We start from the raw sequence: 18610 nt of genomic DNA, 5'->3' as shown, positions 1-18610 counted from the left end.
GATAAAAGAACACATGTTATTTATTTAATTACACTCCCAGAAACACATTCTCTCCCTCTTTTTCAAAACCATCAAGGCATGAGAGTGTCACAGATACACACATACGTATAAGCTAGTCTCTCCTCAAAATGTACTTTGGACCTTTTGGCTCCCTGAGCAGCGCCATGGCGGTCGGCAAGAACAAGCGCCTTACGAAAGGCGGCAAAAAGGGAGCCAAGAAGAAAGTGGTTGATCCATTTTCTAAGAAAGATTGGTATGATGTGAAAGCACCAGCTATGTTCAATATAAGAAATATTGGAAAAACATTAGTCACAAGAACTCAAGGAACCAAAATCGCATCTGATGGCCTCAAAGGTCGGGTTTTTGAAGTGAGCCTTGCTGATTTGCAGAATGATGAAGTTGCATTTAGAAAATTCAAGCTAATTACTGAGGATGTTCAGGGCAAAAACTGCCTGACTAATTTCCATGGCATGGATCTTACCCGTGACAAAATGCGCTCCATGGTCAAAAAATGGCAGACCATGATCGAAGCTCATGTTGATGTCAAGACTACCGATGGTTATTTGCTTCGTCTATTTTGTGTTGGTTTTACTAAAAAACGCAGTAATCAGATTCGGAAGACCTCTTATGCTCAGCACCAACAGGTCCGTCAAATTCGGAAAAAGATGATGGAAATCATGACCCGAGAGGTGCAAACAAATGACTTGAAAGAAGTGGTCAATAAATTGATTCCAGACAGCATCGGAAAAGATATAGAAAAGGCTTGTCAGTCTATTTATCCACTTCATGATGTCTTCATTAGAAAAGTAAAAATGCTGAAGAAGCCCAAGTTTGAATTGGGAAAGCTCATGGAGCTTCATGGTGAAGGTAGTAGTTCTGGAAAAGCTACTGGGGATGAGACCGGTGCTAAAGTTGAACGAGCTGATGGATATGAGCCACCAGTCCAAGAATCTGTTTAAAAGTCAGACATTTAATGGTGACAAATAAAAAAATCATTATTTGTGATGTTTAAAAAAGAAAGTACTTTGGAAAGTTCGCAGACAGCAATGACAGAAGGTATAGAGAAGGTTAAGGTCATTCTTAGTTTAAACAATGCCAAACGAAGAAGATGACAGGTCAATAAGATAGAATCATCTTAGCTTGACCCACCTACCTACCTATGGCCAGACTCCGTCGGGGTGAACCAGAGTTGAAGTACGCTTCTAGAGCCATATTCTCAAGCCAGAGGTTAGGAGCTTTCACAGGGTGAGGCAATCTAAACATTGTATGTTTCAAATGAAACTGCTTTTAGTTGTGAGTAGCTGTTCTTAATTATTCTCATTTGTGAAGTAATTGTGTGCTTACTGCTACTGAAAGCCCAGTCCCCGCCGGAGGACTTCTTGCCCAAATCAATAATCAAGTCTCAGACAGATAGAAAACCACAAATGTCAATAAAATTCAATAGAAATGACAGAACATTAGGTCTGAGAGTTGACTGTCCTTTTTACGTGACAAATGAGGAAAGACTCAGAAGGAGTATGACCTTTCCAGGCCCCACAGCTACTTAGCAGCACGGCCCCAGCTGTCACCAGGCCCTGTGCCACACCACATCTCCTCAGCACGGCTGCTGAAGACAGAGACTGGGAACTGTGGGGGGTCCTACAGAGGGTTTTTCAGGAGAAATTGGTTTTGAGAAACAATCTGTGGAAGCTCGGGCTGGTTTAATTTCTTAAGAATGGAAGTGAATACAGAACATTCACAAATGGGGGCATGTTCCTGGGCCTTTGGGATATTGTCTCCATGTGGTGAATGCCAGTAATGTGAAGGCTGGGGGTGGGGGGGTGAGGGGAGTAGCAGTTCTGGATGCTTCTCTTTCTCCCTTAAGGAATTCTCATCATTAAGGGTCCTAGTGATGTACGCTGGCTCTAGATAGGATGCTGAGTGGTCTGTGGGGAGCCTCACAGGGATCCTGGAATTTATTTGCTTACTCAGCAAACATTTATTAAGCTCTGACTATGGAGTGTAACCCAAATTTGGTAAAGTGGATAGGATTATAAATTCCCACCATCAACCGCAAAAAATTCTCACCCAAGTCCTCCTGGGTCCTCTGTTGACTTAGCACGAGTCCTTTATGGTATCAGGAGTCTGGGTGATCTGTGCTGGGTCAGGCTAGGACCCTCCCCTCTGGATGCCCTTCTCGAAGTCCCCCTCCCCAGGGGCTGTCAGCTCAGCTGGGGACTCAGGAGTTAGGAACCTGGCACCGCGCGGGGTCACTCTGTGGTCTTCAGTGGGTGGAGCAGACCTCCAGGGTTCTCCTAGCACTCACCCTAGCAGTGTTGCAGTGTCTCTGTTCCCTCCCAGGGCCCCCTCATTTCCTTAGCAGCATAGCTTTACCTTTCTCTCCCCCCAGCACCCCCAGTCTGAGCCCTCTGTGCAGGGCTGCTGGAAGAACTACTCAACATTGGTGTAAGGGTACCACCAGGGCTTCTGGGCTGTCTCACCCCAAGCTGGAGGGCACAGCCAGGGTGCCCCTTGATTAAATCCTCCTCCTCCCCTTTGTGGGGATGCTGGTCCCTAAGACTTGACCCTTCTGGCTTTCTGGACCATGGCTATAAATGACCCCCAGGTCACAATTTCAGGACCTCTCCATGGCACTTCCTCCAGAAGGCAAGCATTTTCTTGTTTTCTCAGCCTCTGGGCCATGTGGGTGTGGTGGGATGAATAATGTTTCCCCAAAGATGTTCTTCCCCTCCCAATCTCAGCAACTTGTGAATCTGTTACCGCACACGGTGAAAGGGAGTTTGTAAATGTGACTGAGTTAAGGATTTTGAGAAGGGGAGACTGTTCTCAATTATCTGGGCAAGGCCAATGTCATCGCAAGAGTCCTTATAAGAGGAAGGCAGGAGAGTCAGAAGAAGAGACGTTGACAGTGGAAGCAGAGGTCAGAAAGAGAGAGAGAGATGAAGGTACCACACTGCTGGCTCTGAAGATGGAGGAAGAAGCCATGAGTCAAGTAATGAAAGCAGCCTCTCGAAGCTGGAAAAGGCCTGGAAACACATTCTCCCCTAGACCTTCCAGAAGGAACACACACCTACTGACATCTTGATTTTAGTCAAATAAGGACCATTTTGGAAGTCTGACCTCCAGGGCTATAAAATAATAAATGTGTATTGTTTTAAGCTACTTGATTTTTGGTAATTGGTTACAGCAGCAGTAGGACACTAACACAGTGGGATTGACTCTCAATCTGTACCAGGTAAACCAGGGCCTTCGGAAGCTCAGCCCGTGTGCCTCTCTCACCTCCTGCCACTCTCCCCTTGATTCAGTTTGTACTTCAATAAATGCAAAGTGCACAAACATACCCTGTTCTGTCTCCTATATGTCTGCCTCTGGTCATGGTGTTCCCCCATCAAAAATGCCACCCACTGTGCTTCCCCAATCTGCTCAGTGAACTGTTATACCTCCCTCGAGACTGGGCCCAAACACCCCTTTCCTGAGGTGTCACGGAGTTCCCAGACAGCCTGAGGCACCCCTTCCTCAGCATTAGGTAACATGCCTTCCTCAGACACTTAACGCATGTATTATAATTCCTTTCACGTCTGCTCCCTACTAGACTTAGAGGTGGGGCCATGTGTTGAACTACATGTTTCCTGCAGTTAGTAAGGGATGGGCAGATACGTGAACAAATGAAGGAAGCTTTCCTCTAGAAAGCTAGGGGGCACTGGGATGGATGTATACAGAGGACTATAAGACAGAGTAGAAATTCCTAAAGACCTTCATGGAGGAGCAGATGAAACATTTGGGGGATGCAGAGGAAAAAAAAAAACATGTCCTATCTCAGAACCCACCTGCCTCTCAGAGTGAGAGGGATGGAGGGGGGATGTATATAGAGTTGGGTCACGTTCAGGTCACAAAAGCCGAGGCTGGCTCATTGCTGGGGATGACCTCAGTGTTTGGCATAAACACTTAGGCATTTCCTGAGGGCCTGTGTAGAGTGCTACTTGGCCCACTTGCCTCTTCAGCAATGTCATCCATTTCACTCAGCTTTCTAGCGCCACCTAGCTGCCCTGGGCGTATCTGTGCCTCGGCTTTCGTAAGCCCCTCCCATTAGTCCAGTCTGAAGGCTTGGCCACAAGAAGGCAGTCCACCTCCTGCTGCCTCCCCTCCCCATATAGCTCTCCTCACACACCTTTCCAAATTTGTTCAGCTGTCCTATTTTCCTGGAAGACACAGTGCAGGTATCACAAGGAGAACCTTTCTTCTACCAAAGGCCACTGAGCCAGAGAAGAAAATCAATTCAGAGGCATACAAAAAACTGACAAGCCTCAGTTACTTTTATATTTTGAAATAGCATTTACTCCCCTACACCTAAACTACAATAAATTATAACATATCTTTTTTGGTTTTAGATCATGGTCGGTTCAAGAGGAGAAAAAGCATGAGACAGAAAATAGAAGAGGAAAGAGAGTAAGAGAATGGAAGCTCAAGACGGCTAGGAGGGAAAAGGGGGGGTGAGTCAGAGAGACGGAAAGAGAAAGACCCACACTGTCTGTCCACCCAGTTCCTATACCCCCTAATATTTCTATTTTCACTCCCACTTCAACAAACCAACTGCTTGTTGCTTAGGTCAAAGCTGGAAGTGAGATTCCAAGCTGAACTTTGTCCTACATGTTTATGTCTGTGTGTAGATGGGAGTGGACCTAAATATTACCACTGAGGATTCAAACACCAGGGACAGTGGAAGTCTTGCGTCTGAGGCTCAGGATGAGAAAGGGACAGAGGTGGGTGTGAAGGGAAAGTTACAAGTACGGCCACATCATGGAGGTTGCAGATTCACTCCATTTTCAGATAGAGGTCTTGTTTAGGTCAGGAAGGCTTTCCTCTAACAGTTCCTAGGTGATTACTTCTGCCCCAAATTATCTTGTTGTCTTTCAGAGATTCTTACTAGTTCTACGTTATATCCTATATCTGTTCTCCATATTTTCTTAACTAGTCTCTCATTTTTTATCTGTCTCCTTGTTTTCTGTTTCCTTAAATTAATTCACTAATTCAGTATTTTGCCATGTCCAATTGTCTATTCAAGGCTTTTATTGGAATTTTAAGTTTAACACAATATTTTTTCATCCTTATTCAGTATTTCATGATCTAAGATTATGTCCTTTTCATGATGGTTCACTTGAGTTGAAGAGAGGCAATGTCCTTTGAATCCCATTGACAAGACAAATCAGATCTCTTCTAAAAACTATTTTACTTCAGGGGAAGGCAGCTTCTCCAAATCTTCAGAAGTTTGTGGTCCTGTTCTTATGAACTGCAGAATCTCTTCATAGGTCCTTTCCTCCTGAATTTATAGTCTTACATGAGAAGAGCTATAGTTTCCTAGTACAGTAAATATATTTGCTTTGCTTTTCACTTGTGGTCACAAGATGGCTGCCATAGCTCCAGGCATCACAAACACATTCAAGGTAGGAAGAAGGTAGAATAGGTGATGCCAGCCATGCCTCTAGATGTTTTTTTGTTTTGTTTTGCTTTTTCAGGAAAGCAAAAGTTTTCTCATAAGTCTTCCAGGAACACTTTGGTATTCAAAACGGTATCACATGGGCACCACTAGCTATAACGGAGGTTGGTAAAGCAAGTGTTGAGCTCTTTCAGCCTATGTAGTGGAGATGAGCAAGGAAGAAAGGGGTTAGCAATGGATGGATGGGTTACCAATCAACAACATTGGCCACAGAGCCTAAGGAGTGGGCCACCAAAAGACCGCTGCCTACTCCCTTTTTCCCATCTCCCAGAGAGGAACCACCCTTTTTGCTACACCCCAGACAAATAAGCCTCAGCTCTCATGGCTTCCTTCCAACTAGTTCTTATAACATAGAGATTTCAGCAAAAATTCCTTTAGTTTTTAGCAGAGATGCAATACCCATCCTTGGTTTTTAGTGCTGCTGCCACAGGTTTTTCTATATTTGTTTATTCTGTAGAATATTCTACTGAGAATTTATGAAAGGGAAGAAGAGTAAAGGCCTTTGCCTGTGTCACACCATCATGCCCCAAAGGGCAGTTGTAACCCTCCCCTGCCAACAGTTTAATTATCAGTTAGCTCCCTCATGAAGTCATTCATAGTCAACTTCAAACAGCAAAGGGAATCAAGATGGAGTCTAGAGGGAGTAGTGGGATGAGGGGGGCCTTGGGGGAAGAGAAAGAGATCTAGAGGGGAAACAGGACAGGTGCCTAATGCCAAGTTCATTAACTCAGATATATGTGGCTCAGTGGTACCCTAGGGCATAACATGAATAATTTAACATCAGTTTCAGAGCCCATGGATTCCTTCTCCTTTCCCTCTGACTCCCTTTCTTTCTCTTCACTGTCTGGATATTTCTGCTTCTATCTTCCTCCCTTGTGTGATTTTTTTTTTCTTAATCCCCATAGTGTGAAACACATTTTTATTCAGTTTTTATTTCTCCTTATTGTAAAAAGAAATGTTCTATATTTTCTTCTAATAAAAAGAAAGAAAAAAAGCATTTTAAATTGCATAAATTTCCAAATGAGTTTTTCTCTGTGAATCTGCAATCTCCAATAGGAAAGAAAGAAAAGCTCCTCCCTCCCAGGCTAGTGAAAGAAATGACATTATCAAGAAGGGGGTACTGGGGATGAGTGAAATCGACGGGAGGGTAGGTGGACAAGCTGATCTGTGAGGCAGCCTGCCAGGGCTGGAAACATGCTGCTGTGCCCACTCAGCCACTCTGGCCTGCCCTCCTTGCTGACGTGGAGCAGAGTTGTCCTCTTCAGGAGAAGCAAGGAGGGAAGAACAGAGAGAGCCCGCTCGCGAGGAACTTGCCTTCCTTCTGACTCTCCAATAAATGATACCCAAAAGTCTCAGTAGAAAACAAAGTGAGCAGTTTATCATGTCCAGGGAAGCCTCTGGAATGACCAAGAGGACTAACCTGTGAAATTCTCCCTAGAGCATACCTGGGGAACGAAGATGAAGCAGTTGATCGTGGTTGTGCAAACAAAGATACCTCCAGATGTGAGTCCAAAGATCAGGTTGGGCCAGGAGTACAAGTATCTGGTGACCACGAACAGAAGCCCAGCAGCCACTACTACGAGGTTGACCCCAACCATGATGGTTAAAGACTGATTCACGGGAGGAGAGCTGACGTGGTCAGTCAGGCCAGCCAGGTAGGCACCATAGAGCAGTAGCAGGCCCTGGAGATGGAGGAGAGAACCAGGTGCTGAGAGAAGCGTAACTATGGGCTCAGTGTCAAAGAGCAGGAGGGTTGGGACCAATTTCCTCCCCTTTAAAATAGGGATAATTGGACCTACCTTAAAGGGTCGTTATGAAGATGTACTAAGATAGCACATGGGGAGACCCTAAAGACAGCCCCTTACACCTAATAGGTGCTAAAAATAAATGTGATTTTCCTCTCCTTCCCTGGGAATTCGTTTATTGGAGGTCAGCAAGTCAGCCATCAGACAGGACTCTGCTGGGACAGGGCACAGGACAGGATGGTGTAGGTGGGTAAGGAGCTCCACAGGACGGGCTGCTGGGCACTCGGAGGGCAGCGGGCACACCGTGCTGTCAGTGGTAAGGACTACCACACCTGCTGTGTGGTTTTGCACCATGTGGAGCTGAGGGGCACGTATAAGCAGAAACAGCCCTGTAGTCTGCTTGTCAAGCCGTGTGCCTTGGCAGGGGCAGCGCCCTGAGGAATGGGCTTCCCCCCCCGCCCCGCTAATTTTCCCAAAGGCACCATCTGCTTGCCAAGCTCTGCACCTGCAAGATTGCATCTGTCTAGAAGGGATGCCTTTTTCTAATTCACACAAAGGATCTCTATAGGCTAGCAGCGGCTCTGTGCCAGTGGGTGTTTATGGGAGATTGGAAAAAGAGAACAAAGGCAGGCTGGGACCTAAGCGAGGCTGTGGAGCAGGCACAGGCAAAAAAGGCTTCATCTATACCCTTCATCCTCTGTGTGACATTCCCTGCCCCCACCACCAGGAACCCAGTGCCCTATTCTTTCCTCTTTCCCATGAAAATAAAACTGCTCTCAGATTTCTCACTTGTACTACAGAGAAAATTACTCACGGCACTTTAAAGTGCTGCCTCTCCTAGAGGGAGCTGCATTGAAACAGAAATCAAAGCTGTAATCAATAATACATAATGTATAGATTCAACATACGTTCATCTGACTATGTACAAAGTATGTTAGGTGCAGGGTAGGCAAAGGTGTTACAAAGAAGAATAAGTCGTGGTCCTAGCTTTCGAGAAGCTCAGTCTGGTAGGGAGATTTAAGGGAAGCACACAGATGTCCATGTTTTGTCACACAGAATGTGAAGATGCCATGAGGATTGAGGTGGGGGTGGGAAGTATAGATATTCAGAGGGAGAACTAATAATGAAAGCAAGGCCAGGCATCAGCAGGGTATCTGCCAGTGACCCTGAAATCATACGATCTGACCAACTCTATCTGTAAGGACAGCCCTAAAGATAATTTTTTGGAAGCCTGGCTGTGCCGACAGTGAAGAAGTCAGCATGGCAGGGATGCCTTCTGGGCGCCCCTAATGCCTAGTGTCCCAGGAGGGGTTGGAGAGCCAAAGGTGGCCACCCTGAGATCTGCAATGACTAGAAGACACAAAGTCAGGCCAATGGGCTTGAGTTTTGGGTAACTGACACCATCAGGTGGCATCTGGCAAACTGGATCCTTAGTAATTTAATCAAAAGTAAATGAAATTAATTCTATGATTTTGAAATGTTCATATCTCATTCTTTTAAAATGTTTTAACTCCATCAAAACTCTTGCCAAAAGGGAACTAGGTATGAATAAAGCCTGTCCACATCCATAACTTGTGTTTGAGTAAATCATATCTAATATTTGTGTCATCGGTATTCACTGCTGAGAAGTGTGGGGTGAGGGCAGTTGCCAGGCTTGGGTGGGGGTCCTGGAACGTAATGTGAAGATTTAAGTCATCCTCAGGAACTGCTCATTGACCAGGGAGCCCATGAGGGGCTGGCTCAGTCAGTTTTCTGATGCTTACCACTCTTTTCCTGTTTTCTTCCTTTGTCCTTCAGAAAGATTTTACAGTGAAATAAAATAGAAATGGGATTATATAAAAGGCAATGGAGAAAATAAATCAAGTTGAGGCACAAAGTGAGCTGCTATAGGGAAAGTGCCGAGTTTCTGTCCTGGGGAGAACATGTTTTTCTATAGGGCTCAAGAAATCGAACTGTCCAGGGGGCAGTGGAAGATTAATAATAATAATAACATCTAACATTTATTGAGCCCTTCCTATGGGCCAGGAGCGGTTGAGAAAACTCTGATCATGCACTAACTCTTTTGAAATTCAGAACAGTTCTTAGAGGATGTGGTCATCACCCCCATTTTACGTATGAGGGAACCCAGGCTCAGAGAGGTTAAATGAGGTTCAGGGTCAGCTACGAAGGGGCTGAGTCAGAACTCAAACCCTGTTCTGTCATATTCTGAAGTTCATTTTCTTAACTGTTAGCAAGAAGCTAGAGGTCAAGAGTGGTTTACTGCCCAGTGTTCGCTCTTAAAAACATTTCTATCAAAGTAATATATTCACATAGTAAAAAAGCAATATTTCCCTATTCCAGCCCTACTTCTCAGAAGCATCCACTTGAACAATTTCCTGGTGGTGAAGTGAGTAAAATTTACCTTTAAAGACCACATAGTTCTACAAAAATTCCTTCTCTTCTGCCAGCTATCAGTCAACCAGGCCTCTTTGTCCTGAGGATCAACAGGTAGTCTCTTACCACCCAGGGCTTGCCTAAGTGACATAAGCCTGCCCTATACCCCTCAGAGCCAGATTTTCTGTTTCTTCATGCTGACAACCAGCTAATAGGAAATTGGTTCTAAGAACCTCCTTTAGTGCCCTGTATAGGTATCGTGTACTTGCTAGAAATAATATCCCACTTTTGCCATCTAACAGAGACAAATGAGGTTAATTGTGGGAGATTCAGGGCAGTATGGGGACCCTTTGAGGCAGCTGGAACCACTCAAAAGACACCATGGATGTTGCCATCTGTCTGAGGGCCAGCCCTACTTCTGATCAGAGTAAGAAAGGTTGATGAAAGGCAGCAGGATACCTTGACCCAAATCTTGAAGAAAAACAGAAGGAGGTTAATCAGGGCACTCAAGAGAACAAATAAAGCTGGGTAAAATGTCTCTGCATAATCTCCCTTGCAGGGAGTTGGGGAAAAAAGAGGTATTGCCAAATCAATTAAAAAAATCAGACCAAGAAATGGCAGAAACAGTGGGTGAATTTCACATGATTTAGGGGAAAATTGAATGAGGGGGTCCAAAGAGTTGGAAAAGTGACCCCCAAGACAAATAGAGTAGAGAAATAATAAGGGTCGTAACTTTGAGATTTATGCATCAACAGAGGTTTCCTCTGATTTCAAGATTCTTTGCAGAAATCACCTCACTAATTCCTCTAATTCCCTTTTCATGGCTATTTTGTTGGTGACAGATAGATTATATCCCAAGGATATGTGGTTACCAACCTTGCATACCAAAACAAGAGCAATCCAGACATCAGAGTACCGGGAAGCACAGAAGTGTGAGCTGGTCAGAGAGCAGGACACGTCTCTCCCTGTCACCTAGGAGGGACACAGAGTCAGGACGGAAGGAACCTACAATTACCAGGAACACCCAGGAGATCTTTGGGGACATCTGGAGCGTGAACTCTTCTACAGCATGTAATTTCCTCCTTAATGTGTAAAAACTATAACATTTAGGTGACTCCATTATAATCTAAATGAAAGTGACTATGAGTTAAAGGAAAAGATGATAAAGTCTGGCTGACATGTGGATGCTTAGTGGTGGTGGGGCTTACTCCTCAGTTATGTGCTTTGCTACCACAGTGACTCAAATTAGTGTATCAGCAAAATTATGAATTATTTCACATCTTGTTTCTGCTATTTGTTAACAGTTGAAACTGTAAATACTAAATCTGCAAAGTCAAGATTCCACTGTATTCTTCAGCCCCTTGTGAGGCTGGAGACTTAATAATACTTCCTGTTAATCGAACTCTATGTAGTAGGCACAGTTGAGCCCTTTCCCTGCATTTCCCTTCATCTTCGCCACAGCCCTAGGAAATAAGAAACACTATCATCGCCACTTTACCTATGGGGAAACAGAGACTGCGAGAGGTTTAAATGACTCTCCCAAGGTCATATGGCTGGTAAGTGGGATTTGAAGGAGGGCTGACTGCCTCCCATGACCACCTCAAAATACCACTTTTACTTCTCAATAACTAGGGGAAGTCAACTTCCTGTGCCTGAAAGTTCTCATTACTGATCATGAAATAATCACAAAAGCAGAGATAATTGCCAGGCAGTTCTCATGTGCTGACATCTCAGTGGACGCTGCTGGAAGACACGTGGAGCAGGAGCAGGGGCAGTGGCCATGGTAGCACACCCTGCAGACAAGGGACAAGGCATTCACCACAGCCACAGCTTCCGACTCTCCCTCCTTTTTGGGTCATTTATCTTCTTGTTGGGAGGATGACTGCAGAGTGAGTACTGCTTGGAGAATGACCCTAGTGTACCCACAGAAGCCAGTCCTCCCAGTTCGGGAAGTAGGTTGTCCAGGGATTGGGCCCCTCACCGTCATACTGACACCGAGAATCTGGAGGCACTGGATGGGATCAGTCAGCACCCACGTCACAAGCAGGATCACATCAGCTATCACCAGGGCTGCTACCAACCCCAGTAGCTGCAGGTCTTTGATTATCTGCAAAAGAGTCAAGGTCATAACATTCCTTGGCTTGCTGGCTAAAGGACACAGGGGCTGGAGTATACTATGTGCTCCGAGCTAAATGTTCCAGGGTCAGCCCTCCCAGGGGGCTTCACATCCAGCCATCAAAGATGAGACACACACTATAGATGTACAATGGTGTCTATGTCCATGTCATCACCATCACCATTAAATGTTTTCATTTGTTTATCTGTTCCATATCCTGCCTTTTCTCACAAAGGATTAAGGAGTTTTATAAAATGAACACACTACTATTTCTAGATGTGTGCATATGAGCATATAGAGAGATATGAAAGATTTCACATAAAACTGTTAACAACCATTAACTTGGAGGGTGGGATTGAAAGATGAGGGTGGTGGAAGAGAGATTACTGGCATTTTCTTTATACATATATGAATCATTTGACTTAATACAAAGAGGATGTATTACTTTTGTAACCACAGAAAGAATCAAAAATTGAAAAATATCAAGGAAAAGAGAAAACCAAGAGAATTAGGATGAATGGTCAGATGAGGAGAGTACATAGCCCTCATGAATTGGGGGAGAAATGTGCATCTGAGTTTTTGACAACCAATGAAATGAAGAGAGCACAACTAGTTACACGATTCATGGTGTCTGTAACATAAAAACACATCAGTCATCAGTTGCTTCATCAAACTGCTTACAGTCAGTGATAATAAGAAAATATTCAAATCAACCAGAAAAAAAGCACACTATGTGTAGAGGAACAAAGACAAGGATGACATCAGATTTCTTATCAGATGAGGCCAGGAGAAAAGACAGTAGAGTGAAAACTTCAAGGTACTGAAAGAAGAAAAGAAAGCCTCAACCTGTAATTCTATATTCAGCAAAAGTAGCATTCAGAAACAAAGGGGAAATAAAGACTTTTTCAGGTAAACAAAAGCTGAAAGAATTCAGCATTAGCACACCTGCATGAGAATGTTAATATCCTTAAAGCAAAAGGAAAATGATATCAGATGAAAATATGAACCTATACAAGGAAATATTATCTTCATGGAAAAATATACATTGATTTTAATTGTTTAAATATCTTTAAAAGATAACCATTCAAACAAAAATGAGTAACAATTGTGTGGGGCTTATAACATATGTAGAAGTGAAAACAACACAAAGATCGGGAGAGGGGGAAATGGAAGCACACTGTTGTGAGATATTTATATGTATGTGAATACCAACTATAGCATTGTGCACAAACACTTACAGAAATTGAAGAGGAAGGAATACTTCCTAATTCATTCTATAAGGCTGGTATTATGCTATACCAAAACCAGGAAAAGATTTTCTTTTCTTTTTTTTTTTAAAGATTTTTTTTTATTTATTTATTTGACAGAGAGAGACACAGCAAGAGAGGGGACTTGAGCAGGGGGAGTGGGAGAGGGAGAAGCAGGCTTCCTGCGGAGCAGGAAGCCCGATGCGGGGCTCGATCCCAGGACGCTGGGATCATGACCTGAACCGAAGGCAGACGCTTAACGACTGAGCCAACCAGGCGCCCAGGAAAAGATTTTCTAAGTAAAGAAAGCTATAGAACAACATCCCTTAAGAACACGAATATATATAATATAATATATATATATTATATATATATAATATATATATAATAAAATAAAATTTAAGCAAAATCTTATGAAAAGGAGTTCAACAATAAAAGAAGAGGTTAATACATCATGACCAAGTGGAGTTTGGAAAATAGGGCTGGTTTGAGATCCTAAAATCATTTAATGTAATTCCACCATATGAACAAACGAAAAAAGAAAAAAAAAACATATAATCAATAGACACAGAAAAAGCATTTGACAGAACCCAACATCAATTCTTTAATAAAACCCTAGTTTAGTTAACAAAACCCGAGTTTATATTTAGTTTTTGAAATACTGAATGCTCTTCCCATAAAGTCAAGAATAATTCAAGGATGTCTGTGTTCAGCATTTGTATTGAATATTGTACTAGTGTTTCTAGACAGTGCCATCATACAGAAAATTGGAAAGAAACTATTCACAGATAATATGATCATCTATGTAGAAAATCTGATGGATCTACAAAAAGATCTGATGGATCTACAATCTGATGGATCTACAATAAGTAGTTCAGCAAGTAGTTTAGCAAGGTTAGAACATACAAGAGCAGCATATGAAAATCAATTGTATTTCTATATATTAGCAACAAAAAAATCAGAAAGTGAAATAAAAAACAATAACATATAATAGCATAAAAATTAAATACTTAGGAATAAATCTGATAGAAGATGTGAAAGACCTCCACTGAAAACTATAAAAAATTGCTGATAAATATTAGAAAAGACCTAAGTAAATGAAGAAATATATTGTATTCAAAGGCCTATCTCCCAAGAGCACTGGCACATAGCCTTCATTGCATGTCAATTATGCCTCAATAAAGCCATTTTTTACAAAGGAATCTGTGTTCTAGAAGGATAGATCAACTTCTTGTCCTTTAGTCAATTTTTTTTTCATATTATGGTTACTCACAGCTGAGGTTTTTATCAATATTCACTGAATAATGACTGATTAATGTTTGCAAAAAAAAAAAAAAATCACTCCAGAGAAGTAAACTCCAATTGAGTGATATATTGGGTCTGGGGAGGACCTATAGGCAAAGAATTTGATGATCAGATTTTGAGGTTTGGGCAGGGAACCTGATAAAATGGGGAAATGTGGTCAGGATTACATCTGATGTCAGGGATATAGGTGATCTGGCTGTCACACAGCTTTTAGGATTGTTTCTATCTGCTGAATGGATGTCCTCTTCTTTGCTCACTGCTCCAGGCCCATCCTTCTTAGTGCAGAGAATGGCCTTCTACATGGAAAAGAACTGGGCTCCAGTAAAGGAAATAACTGCTTACTTGCTATAGCTTCTCTGTGATCACTGTCCCTCACTCCACTTTCAGCTCACACTTGTGCCAAGCAACAGTCTCTCTGGGCATCTTGTTCTCCCTCACACTGTTTCCAGATGTTGGCCAGTTCACACAATACCACCCGTACCAAGGCCTGGGGTACATATGAAGCAGAACTATGTTCAAAGGCCTATCTCCCAAGAGCACTGGCACATAGCCTTCTAGGCTTGGGGACTTAAGAGGCCACACAACTCCAAGATTTGAAATGAGGAGCAGAAACTTCAGATTGCCATAAAAGGGCCTACCCAGTAATCTGACACAAACTTCCCTAGCTTATCATCAATAATAAAGCTGTTGTTTGCAATCAAGCACTGGTAAGAAACTGCTGCCTACTCACCACTCTCTTGTCCGGGACCCTCTGCGTAAACACCTTGTAGAGTCTCCAGCTCTTCCCTAGAATGGGGCCAAACACAAGGGAGGTCCCAATGCACAGCATGGATAGTCTTATCTACAGGGGGAAAAGGACAGAAGCAAGAGGCATGAGAGGGACCTTTGTTGTTCTCCACATTCTGATCTGCAAAGCCTCAGTCCATACAGGGCATGAGGCAGGATGTGGGCCGCACTAAACATTCCAGGGATCACCCCTGAGAGTGCCCATTCCAAGGATAAAGGTAGCCACCACTACAGGAGGTGCTCATTTAAAAAAATATCAAAAGTTGGACATTTTGTTCAAAACAAAAACTTAAGATTTAACCTACCTGAATGAGAGTTTCCATTGAGCCTCCCACTAAAGCATCTCGATCTTGAATCCCAAAGAGGTAAACACTACTGTAAGTCAGACAACTGCCAAGTAAGGTCACAATGTTCAGATTGGGACTGGACATCTTCACAATCCTAAAGTGAATCAGGAAGAAAGACACTTAGAGTCATGACCCTTTGCCGTGAGAGTGAACAGAGCTTCCTTACCAGTATAATCTCCAATGTAACCTCGTAGGGAAGGGCCACTGCGAAGAAACCACTTTATAGCCCTGTAAAAAACTGTTAGGATTTATTTAAATTTATTTTCAAAAAGAACTAAATTCTGGCATTTCTCCAAGTCTTTAAAAAAAGGCCAACTTCTAAAAAACAGGTGGTATCAGAGAAGAGTTAGGACTTTTCCATGAAATTTATGGTTGCTAAGAGACTGCTATATGCAACCTAGTGAATAAATAACTAACAAGTAGTTACCTAAAGAGATACAGCTTGGTGGCTTTAGAAATGAGCTGTAAGGTAAACTACTATTTGGAAAAGCTTTGTGATTTTTTTCATAATTTACTCTGTTTGATATGTAAAATTGTTTTTCCTTTCTCTGCCTGACCAAAAGAGAAAAAGGAAGCAGGGATTGAAAGTGGGAAATTTGGGAAGGGTTTCTGTCAAACAGTTTTAAAAGAGTTTACAGAACAATTCAAAGATTAGAGGGAGGTGTGGACAATCTGGGTGTCAGACAGACCCTGGGCACCAATGGAGGCTCAGGACAAGGTAAGAACGTGTGGATTGGTTAATTTAAGGGGAAAACCAGGCTTATTCTGGACAGTGACTGATAACAATTAAGAAAGAATGTCATTGTATTTAAGAGTTTTAGTCTAATTAGTGTATTCTACATAAATTCAATATTTACATTAATAGTCACTTGATAATTACACTTATTTATACTTTCATTTTAAAATAATAACTGAGGAGGAAAGCATTCTTATCTATGTACCTGGATTACCCGGCTGACCACTTTAAAGTCAAGAGCCAAGGCAAAACCAGCTACTTAGTGCAGCCTAGTTTAATGACAGGCAAAGTACTCAGAGGCATTAAACAGTTTGGCAGTGCTAGACTTGCAAACATCATAACCAACAATGGCCCACCTTGATTACTTTGTGGCTGGCAGCATAATTACATCCACACACATGAAAATACCAAGCCACTGCCCTGGGACTCAGACCCCAAGTACAGATAATGTAGGCTAGTAAGTCCAGCTGAGCTTTACCTTGTCTTGGAGCAAAAACCTTCATTTTTTTTTTTTCTTCCTCTAAAAATGAGAACAAGTTTCATGGATTCCCCTTATAAAAAGGGGTTAACAATAATACATCCCTCTCCCCCTGCCAGAGTTGTAAGGACTCAGGGAGGTAATATAGCAAATTGTGTGGCACAATGCAGAGTAAGCATGTAGCCAACATTAGCTAGTGATATTATTAATCTCACCATCTTCAGACTTTAGAAACCTACGAATCACCTTTTCCTTTCCTGTTTCTTTTCTTTTCTTTTTAAAAGATTTATTTTAGAGAGAGAACGTGCTTGTACGAGCGAGTAGGGGGGGAGGGGCATAGGAAGAAAATCCTCAAGCAGACTCCCTGATGAGTGGGGAGCCTGACCTGGGGCTTGATCTCATGACTCATGAGATCATGACCAGAGACAAAACCAAGAGTCAGTGTTCAACCAACTGCACCACCCAGGCACCCCACCTCTCCTGTTTATCACCTATACCCAATCAATCTATATCTGTAGAACCTGTATAAACCTGGATTATCATTTCAAAAGTCATTAATGAATTCTGATGCTTATATGACATCCATCAGCTCACAGGTATGATGTTTTAAAAGTCTTCATGAAATATCGGTTTCTGAACTTAGCTGAAACTCAGCTGCCCATGTTTCACAGCCACACATCTGTGTTGTCCAGATCACTGATGGGTAGGTTTCTTTCTTAATTCTTCTCTGGGGCCATTTTATTTGAACACCACTCTATAATCAGATCTTCTTTGTGTTATTCAGTACTGCATGCAAACTTGATTTAGAATTTCTCACCCTCCTGACTTAGGAGGAACTGAGTTTATTTATTTTCTTTATTTTTATTTTTAATTATTTTTTATTAACACATAATGTATTATTTTTTTCAGGGTCAGTTTAGTTATTTTTGACAAAATATACATTACATAGCCTTCACACCTCAGAAGTTGATGCAAATTCATTTTCTAAATGGACATGTTGTGGACTTATATATATATTTTTCATAAAAAATTTTACTTAAAACTTCCAACAGAAAAAAAAAATGAATAGAAGATGATTTACATCTTTTGTTTGGTGAAGTTAACACCTGTGAAGTCACTGAAAGGTGAATCATCTCCTATTCAGCAGCTGAATTATGTATGTCTGGGGAATGTCTTTGCTACTTTAACAGGAATTCAACTACCAATGTCACTTATATTTTTCTGTTGAACTAAAAGATGAAACCTACACATGCTAAATATTTCAATTAACCACAAACACATAATTTCCACAAAGCAAGAAGATTTCAATATTATATACTTAATTATAAATATTTAGTCCCATTGAGATTACCTATGTTGCGTTTATAAAGAGATAAAAGCTTGGACTGGGTTACTACCACTCAGAAACAAGGTGTTTTTTTTTTTAAGGACTGTACAGCTATCTCATCTTTCTCTCTTCATTTATTAATTGGCAATGTAAGACAAGAGCTTTCTTGATTTTTCTATTCTCAAGTCTCAATATAAATAGATAAATATCCATCTATATCTGTAGAGACTGTATAAACCTGGATTATCATTTCAAAAGTCTTTAATGAATTCTGATACTTATATGACATCCATCAGCTCACAGGTATGATGTTTTAAAAGTCTTCATCAAACATTGGTTTCTGAATTAGAGGTTTATTATACTTGCTCTGGAGGACTGACTGGTCATCCTATTTTTTCCTCTTAATTCTGGTTATGAACTGAATTCGGAAACATGGCTTGCAAATAGGGTTGAGGGTACTTCTTGTGGCTATTAGAAAAATTTCCTAAAATGTCACAGGGCCGTGGTTTCTAAAAAGCTATATGGGTGTCACTAAGATTTAAACATATCTAAAACCAAGTATGTGTCTTTCTAAAAAGATTTTTAATAAAACACTTAAGATTAAATTGTGAGTTACCTGAATTTCTTTTTCAATCCACTGTTTTTGATCCATGCTA

General features: G+C 41.9%; 2 protein-coding genes across 2 annotated transcripts in view; one reads left to right on the top strand and one right to left on the bottom strand.

Annotated features, from left to right (window-relative positions):
- The window catches only part of GPR156 (G protein-coupled receptor 156), an 83726-nt gene that overhangs the window by 7727 nt on the left and 57389 nt on the right, over positions 1-18610 (bottom strand). Inside the window, exons 4-8 of the mRNA XM_027587004.2 lie at positions 15372-15507; positions 15011-15121; positions 11594-11719; positions 10489-10584; positions 6940-7176 (exon numbers count right to left, since the gene is read on the bottom strand). Coding sequence (XP_027442805.2) covers positions 6940-7176; positions 10489-10584; positions 11594-11719; positions 15011-15121; positions 15372-15507 — 706 coding nt within the window. The remainder of the gene's footprint in view (positions 1-6939; positions 7177-10488; positions 10585-11593; positions 11720-15010; positions 15122-15371; positions 15508-18610) is intronic.
- LOC113918512 (40S ribosomal protein S3a-like) lies at positions 140-1016 on the top strand. Its single transcript, XM_035723782.1, has one exon. The coding sequence runs from the start codon at positions 165-167 to the stop codon at positions 957-959; it is 795 nt and encodes a 264-aa protein (XP_035579675.1). The 5' UTR covers positions 140-164; the 3' UTR covers positions 960-1016.

This window comes from Zalophus californianus, chromosome 1, assembly GCF_009762305.2.
Source record: "Zalophus californianus isolate mZalCal1 chromosome 1, mZalCal1.pri.v2, whole genome shotgun sequence".
NCBI classification, from domain to species: domain Eukaryota; kingdom Metazoa; phylum Chordata; class Mammalia; order Carnivora; family Otariidae; genus Zalophus; species Zalophus californianus.
The sequence above is the reverse complement of the archived record's forward strand: the minus strand, read 5'-3'. Positions and strand labels throughout refer to the sequence as shown.

Excerpts from the sequence above, each read along its gene's own strand:
- LOC113918512 (XM_035723782.1), top strand. The coding sequence starts at position 165 with ATGGCGGTCGGCAAGAACAAGCGCCTTACGAAAGGCGGCAAAAAGGGA.